General features: G+C 42.0%; 1 protein-coding gene across 5 annotated transcripts in view; it reads left to right on the top strand.

The window, feature by feature from the left end:
* Positions 1 to 18,325, top strand: part of LOC118397034 (protein furry homolog) — a 231,669-nt gene that overhangs the window by 72,100 nt on the left and 141,244 nt on the right. For all 5 annotated transcript variants that reach the window (XM_052467095.1, XM_052467092.1, XM_052467093.1 and 2 more), the window contains exons 3-10: positions 3,861 to 3,914; positions 5,481 to 5,623; positions 9,408 to 9,498; positions 9,929 to 10,008; positions 10,103 to 10,183; positions 11,436 to 11,604; positions 12,249 to 12,341; positions 16,612 to 16,710. In XM_052467095.1, coding sequence (XP_052323055.1) covers positions 3,861 to 3,914; positions 5,481 to 5,623; positions 9,408 to 9,498; positions 9,929 to 10,008; positions 10,103 to 10,183; positions 11,436 to 11,604; positions 12,249 to 12,341; positions 16,612 to 16,710 — 810 coding nt within the window. The remainder of the gene's footprint in view (positions 1 to 3,860; positions 3,915 to 5,480; positions 5,624 to 9,407; positions 9,499 to 9,928; positions 10,009 to 10,102; positions 10,184 to 11,435; positions 11,605 to 12,248; positions 12,342 to 16,611; positions 16,711 to 18,325) is intronic.

Here is an 18,325-nt window from a genome sequence, read left to right as displayed (position 1 = left end):
TGGCAGAATCATGCTGTGGGGATGTTTTTCACCAGCGGGGACTGGGAGACAAGTCAGGATCGAGGGAACGATGAATGGGGAAAAGTTCCTAAAAGATCTTTGTAGAAAACCTGCTCCAGAGTGCTCAGGACCTCAGACTGGGGCGAAGGTTCACCTTCCAACAGGACAACAACGCTAAGCACACAGCCAAGACAACGCAGGAGTGGCTTCGGGACAAGTCTCTGAATTTCTTTGTGTGACCCAGCCAGAGTCCGGACTTGAACCCGATCGAACATCTCTGGAGAGACCTGAAAATAGCTGTGCATTGACTTTCCTCAACAAACCTGATAGAGCTTGAGAGGATATGCAGAGAAGAATGGGAGAAAATCCCCATATACAGGTGGGCCAAGCTTGTAGCGTCATACCCAAGAAGATTGGAGGCTGTAATCGCTGCCAAACTAAACTGCCAAACTAAACTAAACCAACCAACATTTCTCTGCACTAACAACAAGCACAGCCACCACATCAAACATCCACTTGACACTTTGCAACAAATTACTGTAGAATGTATAACTACTGAAAATGTACATTACAGCCTTATTCTAAAATGTATTAAATACATGTTTTAACTCATCAATATGCACACAATACTCCATAATGACAAAGCAAAAACAGGTCTTTAGATTTTTTTGTAAATAAAAAACAGAAATACCTTATTGACATAAGTATTCAGACCCTTTGCTATGAGACTCGAAACTGAGCTCAGGTGCATCCTGCTTCCATAGATCATCCTTGAGATGTTTCTACAACTTGATTGGAGTCCACCTGTGGTAAATTGAATTGATTGGACATTATTTGGAAAGGCACACACTTGTCTATATAAGGTCCCACAGTTGACATTGCATATCAGTGCCAAAACCAAACCATGAGGTTGAAGGAATTATTCGTAGAGCTCCGAGACAGGATTGTGTCGAGGCACAGATCTGGGGAAGGGTACCAAAAAATGTCTGCAGCATTAAAGGTCCCCAAGAACGCATTGGCCTCTATCATTCTTAAATGGAAGAGGTTTGGAACCACCAAGACTCTTCTTGTAGCTGGCCTCCCGGCTAAACTCAGGAATCGGAGAAGGGCCTTGGTCAGGGAGGTGACCAAGAACCCGATGGTCACTTTGACAGAGCTCCAGAGTTCCTCTGTGGAGATTGGAGAACCTTCCAGGAGGACAACCATCTCTGCAGCACTCCACCAATCAAGGATTTATGGTAGAGTGGCCAGACGAAAGCCACTTGTCAGTAAAAGGGACATAACAGCCCACTTCGAGTTTGCCAAAAGGCAGCAAAAGGACTCTAAGACCATGAGAAACAAGATTCTTTGGCCTGAATGTCAAGCTTCATGTCTGGAGGAAACCTGGCGCCATCCCTACGGGGAAGCATGGGGGTGGCAGCATCATGCTATGGGGATGTTTTTCAGTGGCAGGGACTGGGAGACTAGTCAGGATAGAGGGAAAGATGAAGTGAGCAAAGTACAGAGATATCCTTGATGAAACCCTGCTCCAGAGCACTCAGGACCTCAGACTGGGGCGAAGGTTCACCTTCCAACAGGACTATTGGTTAGCCAATGACAAACCCCCGATACTGTATGTCCTCTTCCTATACATACTCTTCCTATTACATCCATGCAGGAAATTGGATCACTTTAGCCACTTGATTATTTTCATCTAATTCCCTACAAGTGGAGTGCACTGTTTATCAATGTAAATGAGTAGTATTGAATGTGATGATCTGTGTGTCTCCACATTGCTACTGTTTGAGAATAATAATGTTGGATTGACCCTCCACCAACACCTTGAACTCTATCTAGATAGAGCATAGTGCATGAAAGTCTTTCATCAATTATGCACTGAAAAATGTGTCCCAAATTTCACCTGATTCTTATGGTTTACTACTGTAGTGTACTACCTTTTGACCAGGACTCATACTATATGAAATAGGGACACACAAGCTGTGTGTCACAGGCTAGGCTGCCTGTCCTGCTTCTATAGGAAGGTCTGTAATGCTTTACGTAAAACCTGCAGGTAGAATGCATTGTGATGTGGTTATAATGCATTGTACAACTTGTAATTAGCATGTACAACCCCTTATAATTTCTTAATATAATCTCATAATGGTCCTGATGAATTTACAACCGTTGAGTCAGTTTGAAAGTTCCTGCATAGAGACATAAACATACAGAATCATTACAATAACAACGAATAAAGTATAATGCCGGCAGGCTTTAAGTGAAGTCTTACCAGAATGCTTGTTGACGTCTTGATCAGTCATCTCCCCACCCTACTCACTGTCACAGTCAAACGACTGTTAGCTTGGGTGGAAACATCAACACATGACGTCTGTGATTGTTCTGTCTGACTAAATAGGACACTTAGCACCCTGATACACCTTGAAGGCCATAATCAGCACTGTCCGGCTGTGTAAAATGCTGATGCTCAGATTCTGCTTTCACAAAGACAGAAATAACTATATATTATTTTTATTTTCACCTTTAGTTTGACAGGGAGTCAATGCTGAGACAAAGGTCTCTTTTCCAGATGAGCCCTGGTTTGCACAACAATACAAAATCAAAATATAATATCATATAATATACGTTATTATACGTGAAACGCAAAACACAATAATAAAAAAAAACGGTTACATTCTCCCTGTAAAAAGGTCCCCTAACAGTCTGAAATGCCCTAGAGGCACCAATTCCTCCAATCTTAAAGTGTATTGGAGATTACTCCACGCATAAGGTGGACCCAACTCTGTGGAGTTTGAAGGGACGTCCAGAGTTAGCCATCCCTGAGACCGGATCTGATGCAGTATCTTGTAAAGTTAACAATTAAGTAATGTAGGCAGAAGTTTATGCAGGAGAGTATAAACTTGACTCTTGAGATTTCAATCACTCCAATGTTTTCTAGATTCAGACTGTATGTAGCTACATGAACAATCTAAGAGTATGTCAGAATCATTGGAATGTACCAACATAAAGTGAAGAACACTGGCACAGAGTTAAGAGAAAAGGCCTCCCCAGGGGTCATGAGAGGTAGGCCGGTCCTGGGGCCCTCATATAGAATTTGCTCCGTTCTACACCACATTTCTGCGTTCCTTCAGTTCTTAAAATGAAGGGGAACGCATCCTAAAAAGGTACTGTGTATGCATTAAACACAAGCGTGTGTAAATCACTTCATAAGTATGTTTCATACATTTGCAACTAAAAATAAATGACCCATTTAGATTTTTACGTCAATGCATAATTTCCAACCTTGGTGTGTGGACGACATTAATAACATGCGACATCAACGCACAGCATGCACAATTTATGGTCAAATCTGAGCGCAAGACTATTTTAATAAATGAGACCCCAAGGCGCTAACTGGGTGACTGGCATTATGGGCATTATCCAGCTGAGTAAAGACTGATGCGGCACGTCGTTAATGTCCCATCTCTCCTGTCTGTCTGACAGGAGCTGCCCAGATCTCCAACTGACTGGTGTCTTTTCCTATTAACTCTGGGGTTGCATCCCAAATGGCACCCTATTCTCTATATAAACCCTGTGGTTCTTGGTCTAAAGTAGTGGACTATATAGGGATTAGGAAATAGTGCACTATATAGGAAATAGGGTTCCATTTGGACCTACCCTGGGTTATATAATGACCATACATCAACTGATCATAACTCCCCTTTCCAAAAATACCCAGAATGTCCAACACTAGGTCCTGATATGAGAAATGGAGAGAATTAGGAGAGGAAGTTCCTTTAGAACTTTCACTTTTTTGTTTTTGAATTCATTTATTAATTTGTTTTTTTCTATTCTTATACTATTATTGTTCTGTTGTGTTTTCACAGGAGAAACCATTGATCAAGTCTTTGCAGAGGGGTGAGGATCCTCAGTTTGACCAGGTAAGAACTGTTACTCTCTAATGGACAGAAAAATCAGTGAGGCAGAGTTGTGGGAGCTGAGCTCAAGCGAATACATTTTAGCTCCTGGAGCCAAAGCAGGTTTTCAGGTCTCAGAAAAGATTACTCAACAAATGATACACAAGCTTGTTGTATTGAGCAGTCAGCCCATCATCACTGTTAATGCTTGTTGGCTGGGTAGTGCGTAACTCAACCTTCCCCACGGGGTCTCTCCAAATCTGTGGTTCTCTAGGTGCCTGTATAGTAGAAGGTTTGTGTGTGTGTGTGTGTGTGAGCGCACAAGTGTGTGTTTGTGTGCGTGTGTGTGTGTTCCTGTGTGCATGTGTTTCCGGGTGCCTAAGGCTTGATGCCATTCAACAGTGTACAGAGGCAGGATTCTTCTCCTGCCCGTGCTGAATGAAGGCCCGCTGTATTCCCTTGGTCACACCAGACTCCCCTCCCTTTCCGTGTGCTTGTATCCAGGTCCAAGCCGGCCCGCCTTTCCTTCCTTCCTTCCCTCTCCTCCCTGGAGAGATGCATGCCACCCCACGGGCACCTCAACTCCTAGTCTCCCAGGATCCTGTCTCCCATCTCTCTATCTCGGTTCTCCATTGTTCTTCTGTCCCTTCTCCATTCTCTCTCCTCTCCACTGGTCTCCTCTTTCCCCTTGTCTCTCTCTTCTTTCTTTTACCTTTCCTCCCATCCCCTCTCACTGCCTGCAGCTTCTGTTGTGTGGAGGACAGTGAGGGTTAAAACACGGTGATTTTGATGCAGATATAAATGAAACGTGACTGGGAAAGAGATACAACCCAAAATGATGTTGAACCAACATTCCATCAATGTCATCTATCAACAACGTCTGTCATGCTGGTATAAGGGATTTGGATACATGCGCAGTAATACACAATAGGGGGTTTTAATACACCCAAAACAAACACGTATACAAAAACACTGGGCTGTACCCAAACAAAAGAGAGAAGGTAAACCTCGTTAAACGACACGGGACAATACACGTAATACACAATATATAAAGCATGCAGCATAACAGCTGCACCAACGCATAGGTACTCAAACGACCAACGGACATGGGAACAATAACGGACAAAGACAGAGGGAACAGAGGGCACGTATATAACATACTAATCAGGAGAATGGGAACCAGGTGTGTGTAATCAGACAAGACAGTCCGGGGTTGATGATAATGAATCCCGTTCAGTGAAGCCTAGAAGACCTGCGGAACTGGTGAACAGAATGAGCAGCAGTACCGGGGGAGGATCCGTGACAACATCAATTGAATATTTGGTTGACAACAAAAAAAAGCGGTCAACGTGCACTCATTTGAACCAGATTTCAACCGCAAATCAACGACAAGATTTGAAGGGTTGGTTAATTTCAAGAAGAATTAACATTTGTTGTCAACTCCAATTAAATATAATCTAAATATGGATGCTGATTTTCCGTTACGTCAGGTTTTTGGCTGGAGGAAACAGTGTTATGTAATAATGATCTGACCGACCAATATGTATACACCATTTGCATTTTGCTTTTATTTATTTTATTTGCTTCCAGGTGATAACTGCTATGAGTTCTCTGGCGGAGTACTGCCTCCCGTCCATTCTGAGGACACTGTTTGACTGGTACAGAAGACAGAACGGTCTAGAGGAGCCAGAGTCACACGAATACAGACCCAGAGTCAACACCAAGTCAAAAAAGTAACACACGTATATGCACACACACACACACCTTTTGATGGTACAGGAGACAGAACGGCCAATAGGACTTCCCATGAGCACCCTGTCACATTTTATAACCAGAAATCAAACACAAAGAAAACACTGTACATTATAAGACATTGTGCCTGAATTGATTGACATTATCATTGACTTATTGCATAACAGATGGCTATGGAAGCATATAGAGTTGAAGTCGGAAGTTTACATACACCTTAGCCAACTACATTTAATCCCAGTAAAACTTCCCTGCCTTAGGTCAGTTAGGATCACCACTTTATTTTAAGAATGTGAAATGTCAGAATAATAGTAGAGAGAATGATTTATTTCAGCTTCAGCTTTCTTTCATCACATTCCCAGTGGGTCAGAAGTTTACATACACTCAATTAGTATTTGGTAGCATTGCCTTTAAATTTTTTAACTTGGGTCAGATGTTTCGGGTAGCCTTCCACACGCTTCCCACAATAAGTTGGGTGAATTTTGGTCCATTCCTCTTGACAGAGGTGGCGTAACTGAGTCAGGTTTGTAGACCTCCTTGCTCGCACATGCTTTTTCAGTTCTGCCCACAAATTTTCTATAGGATTGAGGTCATTGCTTTGTGATGGCCACTCCAATACCTTGACGTTGTTGTTCTTAAGCCATTTTGCCACAACTTTTGAAGTATGCTTGTCCATTTGAAAGACCCATTTGCGACCAAGCTTTAACTTCCTGACTGATCATTTTCCTTTCCTCATGAAGCCATCTATTTTTTGAAGTGCACCAGTCCCTCCTGCAGCAAAGCACCCCAACAACATGATGCTGCCACCCCCGTGCTTTCACGGTTGGGATGGTGTTCTTCGGCTTGCAAGCCTCCCCCTTTTTCCTCCAAACATAACGATGATCGTTATGTCCAAACAGTTCTATTTTTGTATCATCAGACCAGAGGACATTTCTCCAAAAAGTACATTCTTTGTCCCCATGTGCAGTTGCAAACCGTAGTCTGGCTTTTTTATGGCGGTTTTGGAGCAGTGGCTTCCTCCTTTCTGTGCGACCTTTCAGGTTATGTCGACTCAGGCCCAGAAGCTAGAATGTGCATATAATTGATAGATTTGAATGGGAAAACACTCTGAAGTTTCTAAAACTATTAAAATAATGTCTGTGAGTATAACAGAACTGAAATGGCAGGCGAAACCAAGAGGACAAACCCCCCACCAAAAATTCAGCGTATCACTGATTTCAATGGCTGGCACTTTTATTATAGGGCGAAATCCTCCTTGATTGCAGTTCCTAGGGCTTCCACTAGATGTCAACAGTCTTTAGAAAGAGTTTCAGGCTGGTTTTTAGAAAAATTAGGGAGAAGTTGTATTTTTTCTTAGTGTTTCCAAGCACGTGGAGGAAAGCGCATTCTTTGATATTTTTCTCCGGTAAAGACATTAACGAGTCTCCGTCTTAAATTGTTTATTTGCATATTAGGGTACCTAAGGTTTGATTATAAATGTTGATTGACTTGTTTGGATAAGTTTATTGGTAACTTTTGAGAGTTTTTATGGATATAAAGAAGGACATTATCGAACAAAAGGACCATTTGTAATGTAACTGAGAACCTTTGGAGTGCCAACAGAAGAAGATCTTCAAAGGTAAGGCATATATTATATCGCTATTTCTGACTTCCGTGTCGCAACTGCCTGGTTGAAATAAACTGCAAAAAATAAATAAAGGGAACACTAAAATAACATAATAATAATAATAATAATAGATAATAATAATAATAATCCTAGATCTGAATGAATGAAATATTCTTATTAATACTTTTTTCTTTACATAGTTGAATTGTGCTGAACAAAATCACACAAAAATGATCAATGGAAATCAAATTTATCAACCCATGGAGGTCTGGATTTGGAGTCACTCAAAATTAAAGTGGAAAACCACACTACAGGCTGATCCAACTTTGATGTAATGCCCTTAAAACAAGTCAAAATGAAGCTCAGTAGCGTGTGTGGCCTCCACGTGCCTGTATGACCTCCCTACAACGCCTGGGCATGCTCCTGATATGGTGGCAGATGGGATCTCCTCCCAGACCTGGACTAAAGCATCCGCCAACTCCTGGACAGTCTGTGGTGCAACGTGGCGTTGGTGGATGGAGTGAGACATGATGTCCCAGATGTGCTCAATTGGATTCAGGTCTGGGGAACAGGCAGGCCAGTCCATAGCATCAATGCCTTCCTCTTGCAGGAACTGCTGACACACTCCAGCCACATTGTCTTGCATTAGGAAGAACCCAGGGCCAACCGCACCAGCGTATGGTCTCACAAGGGGTCTGAGGATCTCATCTCAGTACCTAATGGCAGTCAGGCTACCTCTGGCGAGCACATGGAGGGCTGTGCGGCCCCCCAAAGAAATGCCACCCCACACCATGACTGACCCACCGCCAAACCGGTCATGCTGGAGGATGTTGCAGGCAGCAGAATGTTCTCCACGGCGTCTCCAGACTCTGTCACGTCTGTCACATGTGCTCAGTGTGAACCTGCTTTCATCTGTGAAGAGCACAGGGCGCCAGTGGCGAATTTGCCAATCTTGGTGTTCTCTGGCAAATGCCAAACGTCCTGCACGGTGTTGGGCTGTAAGCACAACCCCCACCTGTGGACGTCGGACCCTCATACCCCCCTCATGGAGTCTGTTTCTGACCGTTTGATCAGAAACATGCACATTTGTGGCCTGCTGGACGTCATTTTGCAGGGTTCTGGCAGTGCTCCTCCTGCTCCTCCTTGCACAAAGGCGGAGGTAGCGGTCCTGCTGCTGGGTTGTTGCCCTCCTACGGCCTCCTCCACGTCTCATGATGTACCGGCCTGTCTCCTGGTAGCGCCTCCATGCTCTGGACACTCCGCTGACAGACACAGCAAACCTTCTTGCCACAGCTCGCATTGATGTACCATACTGGATGAGCTGCACTACCTGAGCCACTTGTGTGGGTTGTAGACTCCGTCTCATGCTACCACTAGAGTGAAAGCACCGCCAGCATTCAAAAGTGACAAATACATCAGCCAGGAAGCATAGGAACTGAGAAATGGTCTGTGGTCACCACCTGCAGAACCACTCCTTTATTGGGGGTGTCTTGCTAATTGCCTATAATTTCCACCTGTTGTCTATTCCATTTGCACAATAGAATGTGACATTTATTGTCAATCAGTGTTGCTTCCTAAGTGGACAGTTTGATTTCACAGAAGTGGGATTGACTTGGAGTTACATTGTGTTGTTTAAGTGTTTCCTTTATTTTTTGAGCAGTGTATGATTTGTCATGTATTTGTATGCGGGGCGCAGTCCTCAGATAATCGCATGGTTTGCTTTCGCCGTAAAGCCTTTTTGAAATCTGACACCTTGGCTGGATTAACAAGAAGTTCATCTTTATTTTGATGTATTGCACATATATTTTCAAGAATGTTAAATATTTGAATTTAGTATTTTTGAATTTCGCGCTTGGCAATTTCACCGGATGTTGGCCAGGTGGGACGCTACCGTTCCACGTATCCGTAAGAAGTTTTAACAAGAAATTTGTGGAGTGGATGAAAAATGAGTTTTAATGACTCCAGCTTAAGTGTTTGTAAACTTCCGACTTCAACTGTAGCTGCCGAAATGCTATTGGAATTGCAAATTGGATAATGATAAATCAATTTCACTTTTGTCATTTATTTTCCCATTTGTGTGGTGTAATCTTTGACATAACTTGGTAACTGTTGTAGTTTGACAGCTTTGTGCTAACTTGTCCAATCCTGTTGATGTTTCACAGTGATGAACAGCACAGAGATTTTCTACTTGAAAGGAGGGATCTGGCAATCGACTTCATCTTCTCCCTCGTACTTATAGAAGTTTTAAAACAGGTGACTAATTGTCTCTATATACTCCACTTTAAAACACTAAACTCACCTAGCACATTATTTTCCTTCAATGTTCTGGGAAGAAGAAAACTCTTAATTTCTTAAAGTGTAAGTTTGTGTTGTATCCTGAACATAAGTGGCATTTTGACCAATGTTAGCATTCACATCGTCATTAGATACGGCTCCCCGGAGGGATACTTTACAGAACAACGACTTCTTGGATACACCCTAAATAGCACTACTTTCCACCAGATGCACTACTTTCCACCTTTGTGGGAATATGGTGGCATTTGGGACGCAGAATAAAGCGTAGCTATATTCCGTTTGCTCAATCTCAGACTCATGACTGGAGTTTTCTGTTTGTAACAGAATGTTGTCATGACAGTGTGTCCCCCCTCTTTCCCTCTCTCTTGCTCTCTCTCTCTATGACCAGATGCCGCTCCACCCTGTCCTGGACTGTTTGGTCAGTGAAGTCATTAACTTGGCCTTTAAGCACTTTAGATACAAAGAAGGGTATGTTCAGCTCTGCTTTTATATGACTTTCTGTTTATACAGTATTTCTTTCTTTCCTTTTCCCTATTCTTACACCTGTCTGTTTGTTTGCCAGGTATCATGGTCCTAACACTGGTAACATGCACATTGTAGCAGACCTCTATGCAGAAGTCATAGGAGTTTTAGCCCAGGCCAAGTAAGTGCCACAGTCATTCATTCATTAATTAATTAATTTCTATATTCATTCATTCATTCATTCATTCATTCATTCATTCATTCACTTATTCATTCCTTAATTAATTCATAGGCTACTGTATAGTTAAGATAGTATGCTGTCATTCTTTGGGCAGTATTTGAACATATTTTAATTACCCTACACTTGAAGATGCAGGACAATAATGTATGCGGTTAAAAAAAAACATGTACCATAGCACTGATCAGGTGTGACAATATTCTGTTGTCATTCAGGGGATACCATCGGTTTTGTCCCAAATTGCACCCTATTTCCAATATAGTGCACTATTTCTGGGACCTATAGGGCTCTGGTAAAAAGTAGTGCACTATGTAGGGAATAGATTTCCATTTGGGATACATATCATGTTTAATGTTGCCATTGGAGATGACTAATGACTGTTTAGCAATTGTGGTATGTTTGAATTGTCACAATGCTCTCTCCTGCTTCTGTTCTGTACACATCTGCCTGAGAATCTCACTGGTTTAAATAGAGAGCTAGACCTGAGTGGATCACAAGACATGTGTTTTGGACAAGTCTTTTGCCCTCCATACTAGGACTGAAAATCGCTGTGTGTTTATTGGAACTTTCCAGATCATCGCTGCGAAGGAACAAAGCCCTTAGAAATAGAGCTATGATTTGGGTAGTATTAGCATAGTGTAGGAGTGCTGATCTAGGATCAGTTTTGCCTTTCAGATTATAATGAATGGATCGGGGGTCCTGATCAAAACATGTGTCTGTTGCGTGCTCTTATGAACACACCACTATAATAAAACTGGGACACCAGGTATGAGCAACTCCAGCCAATCTGTAGCATTCATTGATCAACACATGCTGCTCCAGAGCCAGTACTGTTGTTCCTTCAGACAAGCATGCATCAAAACTTTGTTCATTTGCACATGTCGCTCGTTGACGTTCACTTGTTCAAACTCACCAAAACTGACATTCGGTAGATCCTGCCTATATATGTATAACTTCATGAGCTGGATTGACTGTCTTTGTAATTAGATTATTTTTGTTTGCGCTCGTTAGCATATTTAGCTCGCATCATCCATTGAAATTCGTTATTACTTGCGTTAACTATGACAGCATTCTGGTAATAGACACCCAATGGGCTAATTTCCCCTGGTCAAAAGTAGCGCACTGTATTTCGAATAGGGTGCTATTCGGGACTCTGCCCTTGTTCCAACTCTCTGTCTCCTCCTCTCCTTCTCAGATTTCCTGCTGTGAAGAAAAAATTTCTGTTTGAGCTGAAGGAGCTGAGACAGAAGGAGCAGAGTCCCTACGTGGTCCAGAGCACCATCAGCCTCATCATGGGTGTCAAGTTCTTCCGCATTAAGATGTATCCAGTGGAGGACTTTGAAGCCTCCTTCCATTTCATGCAGGTACAGAAGTGAGCAGTGAGCTCTACGGAAACTGCAGAAGTGATGCTTATAGGCCCACCTGTCTCGAACAAGTGTGTAATCCTGCATGTTTGAAAAGGACCGGTGAATTCTATAAGTGATAGGAAGAAGCAGTCTTCCTAGTCTCTTTAATCTTCTTAGTAAACATATGAACTTGACTCATGTATCTCTGTCTTATCCATGTAGCTAACAATGTAATAAGTGTCAGAAGTAGGATCGGACCCCATAAGTGAGAATGGTCATCTCTAACATTACTAAAATAAGTCTAGAATCTCTTGATTCCTTTTATCTTCAGCTTGAATTCCCCCCTTTGCATTCTGTATACTTTTCTAATCCTAGGCCTTTCTTTCCTTTTCTCGTCCCAATTCACCACCTATTCCAGAAATTCCTGTCAATCATTTAAAAGCATATGATTGGTTTAAGCATTGGCTGGAGTGAGTTTCCACCATTATTAAATCCATGCGAGAATGTGTTCAAGTGTACACTATGAGAAGGGTGCAGTTTCGTGACTTTTTGTTGACCAGCATGTTACCTGACCTTAGTGGCTGACTGTATTGTTTACAACATGTAATCCTTATGATGTACGGGTTTATGCTATATTTAATAAGTGCTGCTGTCTGTTGCAGGACTGTGCCCAGTACTTCCTGGAAGTGAAGGACAAGGACATTAAGCATGCCCTGGCCGGCCTCTTTGTGGAGATCCTAGTTCCTGTAGCGGCAGTAAGTTGGTTATTTGACCAGATGACAACTAGAATATGACGTCTTTTCCTTGACGTCTTGATGATGTCATGAAAACGATACTTGTTTGTAAAAGAGACCAGTTGTTTTAACCAATGATGTATATAAACCCTGGATTGCTGATGCTATGTATTGGCCACTGAGAGGCTTTGAAGCCACTGGTCGGCCATATTGGCACTCCCCAGTAGGAGCAGTCCTCCATAGGAATTAATGGAATTCTACAGCATTTAAATTCAATGTTTGAAGGACAAAATTATATGTATTTGTATATTTTTTTGTAGTGTGGACAGTAATATTAGTAATCTTTAAACATTAAACTTTAAGAAAAATATTTGTATATATTTTTCTGTTTAGTTTCAGCATGAGTCTCAAAGTGAGAGGTGAGGTAGTCTGAGTGAAACCTCGAAGTTTAGCGTTGCATTGTTCCACTTTTTTAACCAACATTTAGCTGGGTTCAAAGCCCTTTTGAGATCTTTGAACAATGTTTGAGAGATGAGCGATATTGTCGAGCCTGAATCAATTAGCGCACCACAGGTTAAGCTCGTTTCTTGATCGAACAAAACCTGGATAGGGATTTGAGTGAGAATAATTGGATTGTTTACGTCCTCGCAAATGGGGTTAATTTCGGTGGACCTGTTCTCCGGCAAATCCACACCTGGTCATGTCGACTTATCTTTTTCCTCTTTGTCAAATTTCTGGTGCTTTTGTACTTCTCTTAGCAGAGCTTCTAGAGAGCATTGGTCTACGATTTGATCGTCGCTGAAGCCTTTGTTACCCTTGTGCCATGACACTTTGTGTGGGTTGGGTGCAGGAACGGAACGATCAGGTTGATTGTAGCGGTAGTCGTTTTGCAGCCGACCTTCTTTATAATTAGTTTGAACGACGTGGTTATTGTTATCGTGGTTTCGGGGTAGATACCTTTGTTGTGCGTCATCTCTCAAGGCTCCTATCCCTGATGACACACCCTCTAACTGGAGTGAGTGCTCCTGTCCAATATTGAAAACTGAGATGTCAGAGGTCTTAGCAAGGTTGACTTTTGATGCCTCGAAAGCTGTGCTCGCAAGCTCTCCGAGTTCTGAGATTGGCAAACCAACGTGGGCTGTAGGGCCAATGTAGTTTATAATGAAGTTGGGATACATGTTTGGTAATAGCTCTTCCATTCCTGTTTCATTGAGTAGGCTTGACTAAGCTGAACGAAGCCTATGATAGTATGCTTGTGGATGTTCATTCATAGCTTGTTTGACAGTATTAGCCAGCGAGCTGTCGTGTTTGTGAGATGCAGAACCACTAAATTCTATTTTCAAAGTCGTGCACGTTTCGAGTAGTTGTTTTTCACGTATTGCTGTTGTAGACGGATGAGCCTTGTCAAATATCTATTTGGCGTTCGCTTCAACAGGTAAAGCCTGTCAGTATCCGTAGCATTCGGGTAGCCATCCAAGGCGTCCTCTATAATTGCTAAAAATGTCTTAGTGTTCTTTGGCTTCAAAGGTTTTAACGATTTTGCCAAGGCTTTCCGCGCTAAGTGCACAGAGAGGGCTTCATCCTGTGGGGAATTGTGGGCCGAAAGGCCAAGAGGAAAAGCCAAGTTTTGGCTTTGTTGGCATGGAGGTGCCATATTACTCTGTGACAAATGGCCAAGAGGAAAACACTGATGGACACCTGAGAGAGGTAGTCTGACAAAGTCTGAAACTTTGTCGTCTTAACTCCTTTGTGTACCGAGCACAGAGTTCCTCCAGGTGGTACCTAAGGGTGGTATTCTGCTGCATCGCAGAGTCCACTTGGGCACTTAGAGTTCTTGTTTTAGACACGTGAGTGTCACACTTGCTCCGTTCGGCCTCAAACTTATGGTTTGAGTTTGCAGGTAGAGGTCTTGAGTGCGGAGCGAGAGATTCAGTGATGAGATTTCTTCCGCTTGCTGAGAGATCTTTTTTTTTAGATCTTCCTCACCTGGGTTCTCTCATCAATCATTTGGTCAGCGACATCAATGAGATCCGCTGTTTTGTCATCCAACTTAGTCATTGTGTTCATTAACTTATCGTCTTTGGTTTGCAGCATTTGGACTAGAACATTATTGCTTTGAGTGTTGTTCATCAAAACTGCCTGCATGTTATCAAGTTGCGCACCCCTGTTTGTAGCTAATTCGTCAGATTTATCTAGTTTGGCGTGGACTTCGTCATATTTATTTTTGGCTGAATCAAGCTGTTCCTGAAGATGATTTTTTTTCCCTGTAGAAGACGATTTCGTTCAAGAGTTTATGCTCGTTCGTCATCATAAGTTTTTGCCATTTCTTTAATTCTTCAAATGCAGTTCCTCATCTAGCAGTATCTTTTCCTTTTCATCATCAGTTTCCTGGTTCTCTCCACCTGCCCCTTCATCTCAACCGTTTCTTGTTTGTGCTTCTGCTGTGTACTGAGGTACTGGACCGATGTCAATCTCTGCTGGTTGACATACATCAGGACTATACTGGAGATAACCTTTATGAGGCCTGCACCTGATGGTTTATTTTGGAGGGCGTTTTTTGCCATTTCTGCAGTTTTGATCTAACATTCTCAGGCATTTGGCATAGTTTGGGATCGTATCGCTGCTGAGGTCAGCAATCAATCTTTCCATGGGTGAGGGTTCACTAATTAGCGGGTAATAGGGGCCACCCCCTCTGATAGGTTGCTCAGAGGGTGTGGTCGTATGGTGCCAGGATAACAACTTCTCTCTCAACGTGATTAAGAACAAAGGACATGATTGTGGACTATAGGAAAAGGAGTACCGAGTATGCCCCCATTCTCATTGACTGCGCTGTAGTGGAGCAGGTTGAGAACTTCAAGTTCCTTGGTGCCCACATCACAAATAAACTATCATGGTCCAAACACACCAAGACCGTCTGGATAGTTTTGGTTTTGAGTCTTGGAAGCTGCAATTTTATTAACTTTATAGACGTTAATTAATCATCAATACTGGATCAGTAATGTGGGAGTTGGACTTCAAGGAACTTGAAAAAGCTCATTTAATTAATTTAGCAATGTTAATGATTAATCATACCTGTATAGGCTATCTGGTAAATTTGGATACTCACAGGACAGTCATGCCCCAACCAAAAAATGTTATCTACTATTCTACTAAACAACAACTGCTTAAAGTGCAAAGGTTAATTCTAACCCCAATTCTATTAGAAACGGTCTAAAATGTTTGATAGGTTATAAAAACCATTCTAATAAATGCACCAGTTGGACCATGGATAAAGATACTCCAAACTTTTAGAATCTTTAAAATCCATCAGATATTCACTGAATTATAACACATAAAACATTGTACTGGCACGGACAAATAACGAATGACGTTCAGGCATTTTGGTAGGGATTTAGATATTTCATTTATTGTAAAATTTCAGGGTTTTTTTCATATATAAAAGTTATTAATATAGCAAGTATTATTTTAGACGTTATGATCAAATAAAGATACAATTATATGTACCTCATTTGCATACATTAATAAATTAATATAAAGGCATCGAACACCAAAAATCTGCTGTCTAGGGCTACCCGCACTCACCTGCGCAATCTAGACTGTCTCATTAATTATTAATTACTATTGTTGTCACGTTCTCTATGATAATTCAACAAGTGCGTCAGGAGAAGAATACATGATTTAAAATCAAAACGCTTGGATCTAGATTACTCCTATCTATGCATACTTTACATTGTTTGCAAGATCAGACATGGTATCACTATAATCTGAGTTTTCCTTTTCAGAAGTTGCTTTAATTTCAACACATCTCATTTATGAACATTTCAGCTGTATTAAATCATTACTTTCTTCAATTACACAAAAAATCCACACCCACCAAAATAAAGTCATCTTTCTTGTGATGTAAGTGTTGAGACAGTGTGTTAAATCCCCGACCAAGCATTAGTGTTCTTTATAGATGCAACGGAAAGCCAATCTAGTCCATCGAGTCCATTTCAGGCAATACTAGAGTGAGTTTGACAGGTCATTACACATGTTTCCGCTGTCGTTATGTTAGCGGGAAAACATTTATGGCACTAGCAACAGTAGGAAAGAGTCACCAGAGTAAAATGAAATAAATCATTAATTAAGTGACGAGTGGATTTTTCACCCCTCAAACATAGGAAATAGATGGTTGAAAAGGAGAGCTCCTCAGGTGGGTGAGGCATGTGCATATCAAAGTTTATTGTATTTGAGTGTGCTTGAGTGTGTGTGTGTACATGTGTGATGCTGAGTATGTGTTCTCCATTTCCAGGCTGTTAAGAACGAGGTGAACGTGCCGTGTCTAAGGAACTTTGTGGAGAGCCTGTATGACACAACACTGGACCTCTCCTCCAGGAAAAAACACTCTCTGGTTAGTCACGCACACACACACACAGAGCCCAGAGTTGTTGATGTTCTTCTCCAAAAGCCACAGTGGCTGGACAGTGTAAAACTGGTGCATAGCAAACATGCCTGTGGTGTCTCTCAAGCCTCAAAGCATTTCAAGGTCAATCTTGTGTAGAGGCACTCTCCTTGTTGCTCCTCTAACTAACGATTCACAAGAGAGGACAGGCAGCCTCTTCAACCTCTTCATAATAATGGCGCCGGCCATTTTACCGTCTCCTGAGCAGTTGTGCTAATGTGTGTGTTTTTTCACATTATTTGTAACTTATTTTGTTCATAATGTTTCTGCCACTGTCTCTTGTGACCGAAAATAACTTCTTGATATCAGGACAGCGATTATTCACCTTGTACTGGAATACATTTTTTCTTTAAGTCGGACGCGAATGATTTACTTCAGACACCCGAAGAGCCCAAATCCCCGTCATTCACATGAGAAAGAGACAGATCGGGGACGTAGGTTGGGGTGCCTTGTAAGGATCCGATGGCGAATGGGTAATCTGCCTCTACTATCAGTACTATTAGCCAACGTACCATCATTGGATAACAAAATATACAAACTACAATCACGAAAATCCTACTAATGGGACATTAAAAACTGTAATATCTTATGTTTCACCGAGTCATAGCTGAACGACGACATGAATAACATTCAGCTGGTGGGGTTTACGCTGCATTGGCAAGATAGAACAGCTGTCTCTGGTAAGACAAGGGGTGGCAGTCTGTGTATATTTGTAAACAACAGCTGGTGCACAAAATCTAATCGTAAGGAAGTCTCGAGGTTTTATTCGCCTGAGGTAGAGTATGTCATGACAAGCTGTAGACCACACTATTTACCAAGAGAGTTTTCATCTATATTCTTCGTAGCTGTCTATTTACCACCACAAACTGAGGCTGGCACTAATACTGCACTCAATGAGCTGTATACAGCCATAAGCAAACAGGAACATGCTCATCCAGAGGTGGCGCTCCTAGTGGCCGGGGGATTTAATGCTGGGGAATTGTTTACAGACAGATTATTTCAATTATAATTCACTGCATCAGATTCCAGTGGATTAGGAGTTTACATACACTCACTTGACTGTGCCTTTAAACAGCTTGGATAATTCCAGAAAATTGATGTCATGGCTTTAGAAGCTTCTGATAGGCAAATGTACATCATTTGAGTCAATTGGAGGTGCACCTGTGGATGTATTTCAAGGCCTACCTTCAAACTCAGTGCCTCTTTGCTTGACATCATGTGAAAATCAAAAGGAATCAGCCAAGACCTCCACAAGTCTGGTTCATCCTTGGGAGAAATTTCCAAACACCTAAAGGTACCACATTCATCTATACAAACAATAATATGCAAGAATAAACACCATGGGACAACGCAGCATGCATACCGCTCAGCAAGGAAACGCGTTCTGTCTCCTGTACTTTGGTACGAAAAGTGCAAATCAATTCCAGAACATGGTAGAGATGGTAGAGGAAACAGGTAAAAAAAGTATCTATATCCACAGTAAAACGAGTCCTAGATCGACATAACCTGAAAGGCCGCTCAGCAAAGAGGATGCCGCTGCTCCAAAACCCCCATAAAAACTTCA

The sequence above is a fragment of the Oncorhynchus keta genome, chromosome 18 (genome assembly GCF_023373465.1).
Source record: "Oncorhynchus keta strain PuntledgeMale-10-30-2019 chromosome 18, Oket_V2, whole genome shotgun sequence".
In the NCBI taxonomy this organism is placed as follows: domain Eukaryota; kingdom Metazoa; phylum Chordata; class Actinopteri; order Salmoniformes; family Salmonidae; genus Oncorhynchus; species Oncorhynchus keta.
This window is presented reverse-complemented; position numbering and strand designations above follow the sequence as displayed.